The following is a 12871-nucleotide window of genomic DNA, read 5'->3' on the forward strand; positions in this document are numbered from 1 at the left end:
TGTATAGAATTTATTAGTCAAAACAAAGGGTTATATAATATGATACCGGTATTGTGTGCACAGTTTTAGGAGTGATAGAATATGGACTGACTACATAATAGAACTAGCCCTGTTCTCAAACTGTGACACCTCTCGAACAGCAAGCGAAGCGATCAGCTACAGTTGGAAAATATTTAGATCATCATACAGGTATCAGAGTGAGCCGAGTGACATTATTAAGACATGTAAAACACCCCAACCCTGAACCCTATACACACCCCGCATCCACCCACACATACCCACCCCCACCCACCCCCACCTACCCCAAACCCACACAACACAAACCAACATGCAAGCAAACATGCACATACATAAATATTTGAACCAGAACATCAAAGTTTGCCTAGATATGCTTGATATTAAAAACAAAATTAAAAAATGGAAACTTAATTAATTTTGAAAATAGAAATTGGCACAATAGTAAAATTTGAAGCAAATGTCACAAAAACACCCACCCTACGCATTGTTTTTTCACTAGTGTATGGACTGGCCACAAAAATTCATTATTATGAGTAAAAGTTGAGTTCTTGGAGTTTATATTTCCCCTACCCCTTAATTTTGTCCTATTTTGGTGAATTTATGCGATTATACGTCCATACATAAAATGACCTGTAAAAAAAAAGTGATACCACCATTTGAGTCCACTACCTACCTAGCAGTGATCTAGAGGGTCCATACTAACTACCTATGGTGTCAAACCTTGTATGTAGTGGAGGGTGAACCAAGTCCTTATTTAGGCCCCTTGTGGGATCTTGTTCCTGGACTAACAGCACAGAAGCCTGTGCTGGGACTGACAAGTGGGAAAAATGATATTGTGTCAATTTTAGCAATATCTTGCATAACTTTAATTATAATTCACAAAAATACCACAAACAAATATTTGATATTAATAGGAATAACATGTGTACACCCACGTTGTAAAATGGCCCGAGGCCCTGTATTATGATAGCATTTGGTTGTGTTGTGACAAACAGAATGTCGCAATTGTAGCAAAGAACCATAAACGCAGCATTTTTCGCAATGGAAAAAGGCACGTAAACAACGGCGGACTAAGTATTGGCCTAAGCACATGAAAAATTTCCTGTTTTGTATTATATTGGCCCATAATCAAAGTGATGTTTGTTGTTAAAAATGGGACAAAAATGAGATGCACGCCATAATTTTGGCCCATAATCAAGGTGAATTTTGTTTTTTAACTAGCCGAAAAGATGATAATTATTTTCTGCCTGGTACAATATAGTCAAGCTGGCCTACCTGGAAAAGAGGTGTGTCTGCAGTGGTGTAGCTAGTGCCCTCCCCCCTCAGCATGGACAGTTGGTACATCTTATGCAGTCAGTATACAACAGGCCTTGGCAGAAAAAATTTGGGGTTAACAATAGACAATTTTGTGTGCACTACATGTACCTGTACTTGTGCATGGTGAGGAAACGAAGTACAGGTTGGCCCAATCGTGCCTGTTTACATTACCACATAAGTTAAATAGTATATAAATGTGCATTGAAAATAAATTGGAAAATTTTGCTCTGTAACCCTCCCCACCCCCCCCCCCCCCACACACACACAAACACTTTATAGATTCTTGAGCGCACTTGTAAAACAAATTGGGGTCAACAGTTCACAGCATCTGTTGGTATTGTAAAAAATATTTGTTCCCCCTTCATCAGTTCCATGTCTGAACGGTGTCCCTCCCTCATCATCGCCCTGCCCAAATACGTTATGCTGTGCGTTAATGTTATAGACTTGTGGATAAGCACGATATAAAACGCTAGCCGATCAATTTTGTTGCTATCCTGTGTTGTTCTCCATGAAGTATACAAAAGCAACACATTAAGTGGAAAAAACATCCACTCATATTGTGTGTGGGTGGGTTTTAAGTAAATATTTCATCTCTATCTCTATTGTTATCTCAGGTATCAATACCTACTGATACAATCATTCCAGACATCGCAAAAACAACAAGAGACTCAGAAAATAATACATTGCAAAAATATCACAGTTAATTCATTTTGAAACAAAAACAGAAACGAATCAAGAAAATTGATGCTGAATTTGCTGTGGCTGCCAGGCAGGTACTGATGGTAGATTAATTTCACCAGTATATTAAATTCAATTATTTGATGAGAGGTTCGCCGAATTCACAAAATTTAATTGCAAGACAATTTATGATAATTAACTTCTCCTTAGCCCAAAGCAAACAAACATGAAGACATCTTCCTGCTATTTAGTAAGCTTTTTTGTTAATTCACAAAAAAAGTTACAACAAAAATTAATTGTGTTACGGTACACCCAGTTATTAAAATTTATATTCTCTGTTCGCTTGTCAAAATAAGCGTGCATATGGTATGGTATATAAACAATAATGAGTCGGTGGTTATATAATATTTAGAAAGCATGCCAGAATCTCTGTGAAATCCAATTTCAAGTTTCAAAATTGATGAGCCTTAAGGCTGATTAAAATAAACAAGTGGGTTTATTTAATTTTCCACCATGCATAGCCAAGCGAATGTGATCAGTGCTCTGTGAATACAGCCCGTTCTTTGCTTAAATTTAAGATGTATATGGATGCAATTTGGTTTAAATTTGAAAGAATTGTAGTCTGTGATTGTGAAGAAAATTGTAGTATATGGGGTAGTCTATGATTTGCAAAGGAAAAAGGTGTTCAGGGGGTGTGATTGGCTTTAGAAAACTGTAAACTTTGCAGATGCATAGGAATTACGGGCATAGATCTGTGGTTCTTGGACGGTACTTTTAAAGTGGCATTAGAATGTATTATAGCCATTGATGCTGGTGCAGTTGCTGATGTAGGGTTAATTAGGTCCACACTTGAATAGCACAAACGGAAAGGTGATTAAAACCAAAATGTGTGTGCCCATAGTTGGATATGGTGAAAACCGGTGTTTTACTTTTGTTTTTACTTTATCAAGCCAAGTCTGCAGCACTAACGATGTGTTGTGCACTTGAGCAAGGTGCTTCACCTCACTCGCCTTTGCTCCACCCATGTGTAAATGGGGAGCTGTTTATGAGATACTTGTACAATATTAGTAACAAAACAAGCAGTACTATGGTTGCTCACTTAATGAAGCAAACTGTCCTGGTGGCAGCGGAATAACTTGTTTAAATGTGCTGTTACCCAATGGTGAAGTACATGAAGTCACCATGCGAAGAATCACCTCAAACTTAATATAACCATTTCCTGATTGTTTGCATTTGTCATTTCAGATTGTAGATGATCACTACCACTTCCAAGACAGACACACTATTTCAAAGAGGTCAACAGAACAGCATTTAAAGAGGCATCTCCCGTTAAAAAGGGAACCCAACGTAAGTAGAATGTATGGTAGTATAGTCTATATATCTACCTCGAGTCACCGGCACTATCTTTGATGTTCAGCGTGTGCTGCATATAGCTTGGCGTTGTTTCTTGCGTGTAGGTACGCGCCACTTTGATCGCGCGCGTAAAAGTATGTACACGCACCAAGTAACGCTAAGCTAACACAGAGTACACTGAACTTCATAGCTAGTGCCGGTGACTTGAGGTAGATAGACTATAGAACATAAATTCCTCCTTGACAGTCAGAGTCTGTGGCCCATACTGACTCAGTGAGCGCTGAGTGCAAGGCCAGCTCACAAGGCTGTACCAAGCCACGAAGCTTGAGGACTTCTCTGGATAGCATACAAAAGCAGCAGAGCCCGATTGTAGCAAGGCATTAGCCTGAGGGGTGTCCAGGTGTCATTTGGACGCCCTGTTTTCAATTTGGACACCCTAAAATTTATATAATGGAGTGAATTAAGGAAGTGGACACCCTGATTTTGTAGAATAAGGTATGTTTGACCATTTTGGACACCCTAAAGACACCCCTGTGGCTAATGCCTTGGGTTGTAGTGCTACATCTTGAAGGAGCACCAACGTAAGCTTCTAAAAGATGAGACAAAAACATGAAATTCCACAAGAGGTAAGCCAGCACCATAGGCATAAATATTATCACATGAATCCACCCACTACAGAATACTAGATTATTATAGTTGAGAAACTTACAGATTTAAATTAAGACTTACCAACTGAATCGGGTAATCTGAAACTGCACACCTTGTGTCCAAATTGACCTTTTGACCATGTTTGTTATCTATGAAATTTCATGTGCTTATTTAAAAAAAAACATGGTTTGAAAATGACCCATTAATTAAAGAGCAAGGCTATAAAACTAACTGTGCGGAATTATTTTGTCAATGTAACTTGTCGTCTTTTAAAATGAAAAAAGTAGTATTTATAGGACATAATTAATGAAGATTTCAAATTTCAATCGCATTTGGCTGTGATTCATCTATATTTTACAGCCAATAAAATATTAGATATAATGTTGTTGGTCTGAAGGTGAGCCATATTTAATTAAAGAACTAAGCTCTTTACACATTTAGAATTTTAAGCTGTGTAAATTAAATCTAGATATATGCCTGCAGTGTATGTATGTGCATGCATATTCACTCTGTCATTCCTATATTGTGATGCAGGAGCACTATGACAAGAAATGAACAACAAAAATTGGGGGGGGTAAGTGGTACTCATGTTTGGTTTGGGCATGGAGGTGGTGCTGCGAATATGAAAGTGGACCCACCACTATACCATTTTTAAAACAAATTTGGACCCACACAGTACCAAAAGTCCAAATTTACAGCTAACTTTTAAGTTACGGTATAGATTCAGATCCAGATTTAAATATTTCCATTTGTAGCCTGTTGGCCAAATTACATGAAATGTTACATTTGCATTTTTTAATTACATTTTAGACATGCATCTTAATGCCATTTTCCAGAAAAATTTAGAATATTTCTCTCATAATGCGTAGAGATATTCGATACTAACTGTCTCATTAAATACGGCACATTTGATATCTAATTAAAATACATGTATGCCTCACATTGTATCTAATTAGTAAACCATGATGCAAAATTTTATGGTGGCCTATTGTTTCAAATGGTACGTATACATTTAATTATTAAATAACAAAAGATGAGAGCTGAAACGTTAGGAATTATTGGTTGTAAATATTGATTGGTACTGGAAATAGTTCATAAATAGGATCCATACACTGTTACTGTGCTGACATGGATAATATAGACTTGGGAGTATTATACATGTAGATAGATAAGAAGTCATAAAAAATTATATAGGAAGCGGAAGAAAGTATCATTGGCAATAATTTAAGAAATTATTAGTGGTGCAGTTTAAAAGTCTTTGAAATAATCGTTTTTGAAGCAGTGTTCCATTATTTAAGACCATATGGCGTGCAATTGTACAGGACTTGCAAGAATAAGTTGAACACTGATGGCACTATTTATCTTAAAATCTTGTTTGCATCTTTACAAGGGTTAGACACTTGAGTAACATATAGTAAGAAGATTTTTAAACTACTTTTTATTATGAAATGAAAGGAATTACTAATATTATTGGGCTAAATTGAATTAAAAATATATTTAAATAGCACCCTCAATTTGCACACAATATAAATTTATTTAATAGAATGAAAATTACCTCAAAAAGGCAGAAAAAGATGAAAAATTTGATAAAAGAAAAGAAAATCTAAGTTAAAAATAGCAAAATATATATATATCTGTATATTAGTGCGATAGCTGTTGGTATTTTTAAGTTCTAGAATTGAAAATTATGTAATGTTTTGTTAGAAACATTAAATGATCACATCAAACAACCGTGAAGGAGATCCCGGATGTGATCTTACATGCAGAGAGGAAAGATTCCAAGGTTATTGGATGTTGTTTAAAGCATGTTTTAAATGGTCTATGTTTAAAGTAAGAACCTGACTTTATTTGATTGTAAAGTAAGAACATGTCTATATTTGTTGTTCAACAGTTGTGAGAAGCTAAGTGGTTTCCCAGAGGACCAGCACTCTTTGTTGCCAAAACCCTACCCCAATTGGGCCAATTGTGAAGAGTTTCCTCACAAATATTTTGCCATTTTCTGTGACTTTGAATATAAAAGACAAAAATTAGGTGACTTTTCATCATTGGTGTCTGCAACTTTTCGGCAGTCTCCTGTATCAATTAAACCAATGGTTATGAGAAAAATTGGGTGACATTTTGATAAATTTTTTTCCTGCGATTTGGGTCAAACATATTTGGCAACCATGTCGGCATTCAATTGAAGAAGAGCATATAGGGGAGACATGATGGAAATGATTTGCATTGAATGATAGTGCTTCGTCTGGAGTGAGCTGGCCAATATGCGTAATGACAAAAGCTTAGCAAGTCTCAAAGGGATTTTTCCTTTTTCCCTTTATTTCGGATAGGATGTGTAAATTAACTTGTTTATATTTTTAGGATTAGATAATTGCTTGATTAGATATTTGCTTGATTAGATATTTGCTTGACTCTTTTGCATTGGAGAATGAATTTAAAGGCCCCTTCAGTGATCCCAGGATTGAGGAAAAGTGCAAAATATTGTTTATAAATTACCTAAAAGTGAAGGATAAGTCATTAAAATTGTCATAAAATATATTTAGATCTAATTTCTATATACTCAAGTAGAGAAATTACAATTTCACAATGTCTTATTTTGTCTTTAATACACAGCTTTCTGCTTTTAGGGTAGACTAGGTATTGTTGGTCGAAGCAGCCTAAATCAATATATTATTGAAAATAACACTGATGTTTTGCAAAAGTTCATTCTACAAATCATTTGAAAACTTGCTTGATTTTTTGTTGTGAATGAGTTATATCCGATTTACAAAAGTGTTGTTGTTTCATAACTCAAGAACCACAGGACCTACAAAAATATATCTGTAATTTTATGAATTCTTCCACACATGCACTATGAAATGATCAATGCAATTTTTGCCAAAGCTCACTAACATTCGCAAGATGCTGTGAACTACCAAATCGCAACAGTTTAAAAATAGTTGCTAACCTTAAGCACCAGCAGGCCATGCTAGCACATATGACACCAACAAAGGTGCCAAAATCTGAATTTTGATGATTTTTACGATCCTCCCTTTGAGCAAATCACTGAATGGGCCTTTAACAGATATCTTGTTGAGGGATGACTTGTCGTATAATGGGAATGAAATGAGAATCGCAGAAAAGATCGACAAAAGTTGTGAATTTGTTGTTGTTGATCTCTTACAAAAAAGATCCCATTCTACCCTAACACCCTGAGGTACTTTTGGTCGAAGGTGCCCTATGGGTTCCCCCTGTGCTGCTGTGAAGAATGAAATTAACATGCAAAAAGTGGGAGATACTGATCAGCAACAAGCCTGTAGCACTTGTAGGAGTGTAGATTAAGCCATATGACACATATGACACCAACAAAGGTGCCAAAATCTGAATTTGATGATTTGGATGAGCAAGTCACTGAATGGGCCTTTAACAGGTATCTTGTTGAGAGATGACTTGTCGTATAACGGGAATGAAATGAGAATCGCAGAAAAGACGGACATGCAAAATACTCAAAAGTTGTTGTTGTTGATCTCTTTCCAAAAATATCCCATTCTATTAACCCTAACACCCTGAGGTAGTTTTGGTCGAAGGTGCCCTATGGGTTTCCCCCCACCACCACTGTTGAAGAATGAAATTAGAAAGCAAAAAAGTGGGGGATACTGATCAGCAACAAGCCTGTAGCACTTGTAAGAGTGTGGATTTTGTTTCTGTGCATGGTATACATACAAAGCAGTAGGCTATAGTATAACATACATTCATAAACATTTTAGTTTTTCAATAAGCCGAGTTCAAATTTTCTCCATGGCAGTTACTTGTATGTAGTGACATACTTCGATAAATTGCTACTCGCGGGCATAGAATCCTACGTTTTCCCCGGAGAAAACAACACCGCCAAAATACATCAAACTTCATTTATTATTTGGTACTCGTCCATGTTGCGACGGGTTTAAGGCACCTCCAGGTGTTTAATGATTGGCTCGGTTGACGTAGCAACAGTTATGCAGAAGTTGAAACTGTGGAGCATAAAGTGTTTTATTATGAATAATTTGGTGGTTGCTATTAACGAGGATTATCGTGTAAGTCCACCCCGCAACTTTCACTGGACAGGCGATGCATGAAGGCATTAATCTTTGATGAGCATTTGAAGCAACATCTTGAAATTTTGATCAACTTTGTCCAAATTAATGTCAGTAGACAAGAACGTTGGCGTCACCATGAGTTTTAAAAGTCTGAAACACTCGCTGAAGTATTTGACTGCTTTATACCTGCCATTTATTAAAAGATATTTTATAATGTTAAATACAACACTTGTATAATTTGATAATAATTCAGGTTCTATGCCACCCTAGGCATGAATATTTCAATTACAGATAGGAACTGATGGCAAATTAATTTCATAAAGTTAATTTCTGTGGCACAAATTAATGAAAATAAAAAAAAATATCAATTTCATCAGGAAGGGTTTTTGGTGCAATTTATTGTTTCCTCCACTACTTTTCACCTTGCAATTGTTAGTTATCCTTCTACAGACTGTATCAAAATGATTGGTGCCCATCAACATGGATGTTTATTGAAAAGCCTGCATCTTCCAAATGCAACATTGGATACTCTTGAAATGTCCAGAATGTATAGTTTATGGCGTGTTTTACAATTCATCTACATGCAGTGGCGTACCGTGGCCGCCCCAACCCCGGGGGGGCTGAAGAAAATTCAATTGTGCCGCCCCTTCCTCAACAGCCCGAAAAGGTTGACCCAATTTTTTCATCGGTCGTTTGAAAAAGTGAAAAGCAAAAAAAAAAGGGGTTTCAAGCGCTAGCACCCTAAAAGCAGCACATTTTGATGTATAGTACAATTTTTTCAAAATTTTTTATGCTTTATCAAATTTTTCTGCCCTTTTTTATTTACTAATTCTTTTTGCCAGGTGCCCCCCCTTTGTTTTTGCCGCCCTGTTTTTGCCGCCCTTCTTCTTCCGCCACCCCTTCATTTTGGCCGCCCCCTGCTTTTACCCCGGGGGGCTGGTGCCCCCAAAGCCCCCCCTCAAAATACGTGCATGACTTAGACAAATTGTTTGGATTTTATTTTGATTTTTGATGCATCAGACTCATCATCCATTATCAATGAAAACTGATGAGTACCAATCATTTTGATACAGCTTGTATTTTACAAACATCCCTGTCACATCTCTACCAATATAGGGTGCATATGAAACTCTGACATAAGTTTTGCGGACAACCGCCATTTTTTTCATATAATTACGGACACCTTACACATCCTACATACGACAAGTAAAGCTATGTAAGCAGTACCTACTTTACGTTACATTTTCCCAAGGGGGGGGGGGCGTTTATTAGAGGTCATTTTTAGCACGACAATTCCTGTTAAAATCATTAGGTAAGCTTAAAAGTCACGCTAAAATGACGAACTATGAACTTTTGACACTGACTTTTGGTTCACTTCCGGGTTTCCAATGCAGATTTTCGCCATTTATTGCTGCTATTATCGACCATGTGAGCAACTTGGTAAGCTTACTTCACAAGATAGCATGGAAATATCGGCATTTTTTAAACCTGATGGTTGAAAAAAGTGGTGGGGCGTTTATTTGAGGGGGGGGGGCGACTATTTGACGAAATACGGTAATTGTTTATTTTTATAGTTCTCAAATAGAGCATCACATTTTGGTTGGATTAAATAAAGACTTATGAGACACATTCAATTTATTGCAGCCCTTGTATGGATATGGAACATTGACACGCTAATAGCAAGAATAAACTTGGTAGTTGTACACACATTTCATATCCGCAAGTGGTAGGGACAGGTGTTTCTGCAAGCAAGTGCTATGTTTTTGTTTTTCAAGTAAATTCTTGTCTCTACTTCCACCTGTCAAGTTGATACAGTGTTGTCTATAGACTGTGGGCTTACATATAAATGGCTAATTAACGAGTGCTCACTTTAAATGTCTCGTCAATTTCATTACTCTCATTAGCCAAGATATTTTTTTAGGGAAATGATGTGTACATAATGTGTTGTTTAAAAAAGAAGATTATGGGGGGGAGGGGCAGGCCATAGCCAGGAAGGGTGGACCTTTTGTTAATTTTTTCTTCATAAAAGAGCTAATTTTAATGTCCCCCTCCCAAGTGGAATTTTTGTTAATTTTTCCGTCAGTTCACAAAAGTCGAACAGGGCTGCTATTCAACATTTTCGACAGCAAAAAGTTGGGCCCTTTTTCTGGGTATGGCTTTGGGCAAATCTAGATCAGCAGCCATATGAAGCTATATTTTAAAGAACATTGTATGAAAGTTACTTGATTGTCATAGATGCGACTCTAGTCGGCTTTCGCATGTACGAGGGGGTATCCAAAAGTTTTTGACATCACCCAGAAGTGAAAGAGCTACAATGTATACCAATGAAATTTTGTCAGTGTAATCACTGGTCCTTATGTACATTATGGTCCAAAAATGGTCTCATAAGTATGTTTACTTTCTTCACAGGTGGCGCTAGATGGACAGTAGGCGCATAACCTGCAAGATGGTGAAAATTGAGGCACGCAGCATGATTAAGTTCCTGCATTTGAAGGGTTAGGCCTACAATACTCAGAAAATCTATGATGAAATGAAAGCTATCTACGGTGATGATTGCCCATCATATGGCACTATTGCTTTTTGAAAAAGGACTTTCCAAACTGGCCACATGTCCCTCACAGATGAGCCAAGAAGTGGACGTCCATCACTTATGGATGATGCGGCCACAGTGAAAAAACTCAAGAAAGTGGAGGATCTTATCATGAAAAGGTTATGCGCCTACTTCCCATCTAGCGCCACTTGTGAAGAAAGTAAACATACTTATGAGACCATTTTTGGACCATAATGTACATAAGGACCAGTGATTACACTGACAAAATTTCATCGGTATAGCTCTTTCACTTCTGGGAGATGTCAAAAACTTTTGGATACCCCCTCGTATATTATGTCACAGCCATTATCAGCCATTATAGTCGGAGGCAAAGACCTGCCCAACCTGTCCATTAAACCTCCGTACGTCTTTAGAAAACATTTTAAATGAAATAATACGTAGGTGTAAGAGTGATGGTTATTATCCTCTATAGTGCCCTCGAACTTGGATGACTCTTCAGTCGCTCGCTTTGAGGAAGTGTTTTGACTAACTGGATCAGAGAAGTAGTATGTATTGAAAAGTTCAGAGAGTTTATTTGTATTTGGTCTACAGTGATCAATTGATTTGAGATGAAAGCTTCAAATGCAATCATCATTTAAAATTTTGCATGTATCTTCCGTGGTATATCACTTTGTGCGGTTCATTTTGATAATTTTTTCCATTTTCATGAGATAAAATTCCAATTCCAAATGACTTGACCAAAGCCAGAGTTTTAAAAATTATCTGTGATCCTGAGTTTCCTGTCGCCTTGCCTGTGTTTCAAATTCATGCCTGTGTGATTTGTTGTGATTTAAGAAAAATTTAAATTTAAAAATAAAAAACCCTGAATTCATGCACTTTTTATGAATTTGTCACATGCAACACCCACTGAAGCCGGGGGGGGGGGGGTACTCATGTACAAAAGGCATACGGGATGTGCCGCTCCAATGGGTTGCTCTCTTGCAAAAAAATCCTTAGACATGGGTCCCTATTTTTTGCTGGAAAATCCTTAGACATGGGTCCATTTTTGACATAAACCCCTTTTGAGTAAATCTTGATCTTTTGGGGGGAAATGGGTCTATATTGCAAAAGAAATCCTTAATCATGGGTCTATATTTTTGAGAAAATCATTAGAAATGAGTACCTGTCCACAGTCAAATGGCCCTTGGATATAGGAAAGGGTTTCAAGTCTGGAGCCTCACACCCCGTCCAAAAAATATCAAAGTCCACCAGGACTGGAGCATGCCTAATAAATCCATTAATTCTTTAATTTAAACTTAGCTTGTGCCAGAAGACTGCATTTGCTTTAGCAATTTGAATAATAATGAAACTTAAAAAGAAACAGTTACGCATTTGTTTCCTGAAAATATGTGATGGCCCAAACGCAGAATCAAGTGTGAAGGGCTTTATACAATAGATCACAAATGAACTTGCATGCTTGTATTGGCTACTTGTCAAATTTAATTGTGATGATATTCAAGTCATTTTCCTTGATAGCATCACAGAATGACCTAGTTTATTTATTGTCCTGAAGAAACTCCAAACACATCCATTAGTTCTTATACTGTATAAGGGATATTTTAACGCTATTCAATTTTTTACAATTTTAACTGGTCTGAAAAGTTTGTGTGTTCGTTTTATTAACAGGTTTAGAAAGCTACACATTTATACAGTCGAACATTTTTGCTTTTCTATTATTTGTTTTATTTTAAAATGTGCAGTTTTGAAATTGACATCGAAAAGAGTGACATTAAAAAACTTGTTCATGCGAAAATTCTTGCTTTTACAGTATAGCAAATAGGTCAGTGCAGTGATGTTAAATTGGCGATTTTGATTTCATCTTCTCAGACACGTTCCCCTCGCCTCTCACAATCTCTCTCATGGCACGGTGAATTGAAGGAGTTATTATCACAGCGGCAATCTGCGATAAGTCAATTAGACGCGATTATTGGTGACTGGCGTTCAATTATGTCGCTTTTCAATCCTATCCTGATACATGGGTATGGACAGTGAGGCAATGGGATTTGGAACATTAATATTCAAACTTGCAATATATAGAGACATTTCATACACTGTAATTCTCACCTATATTTGCTCAGACGCTGTTGAAATATTTGAAAGAAAACACTCATACAACAATGTCAATTTCTAAATGGCCCCTTACATGTATGAGAAGTCTCAAGAGCAGATCGTCATGTCTGACATTGTAGGTGAAATGAAAATATAGGCAAATAAT

General features: G+C 36.9%; 1 protein-coding gene across 1 annotated transcript in view; it reads left to right on the top strand.

The window, feature by feature from the left end:
* Positions 1–12871, top strand: part of LOC140171377 (furin-1-like) — a 185485-nt gene that overhangs the window by 19721 nt on the left and 152893 nt on the right. The window contains 1 exon segment of the mRNA XM_072194621.1: positions 3259–3360. Coding sequence (XP_072050722.1) covers positions 3259–3360 — 102 coding nt within the window.

Source organism: Amphiura filiformis, chromosome 15, assembly GCF_039555335.1.
Source record: "Amphiura filiformis chromosome 15, Afil_fr2py, whole genome shotgun sequence".
NCBI classification, from domain to species: Eukaryota; Metazoa; Echinodermata; class Ophiuroidea; order Amphilepidida; family Amphiuridae; genus Amphiura; species Amphiura filiformis.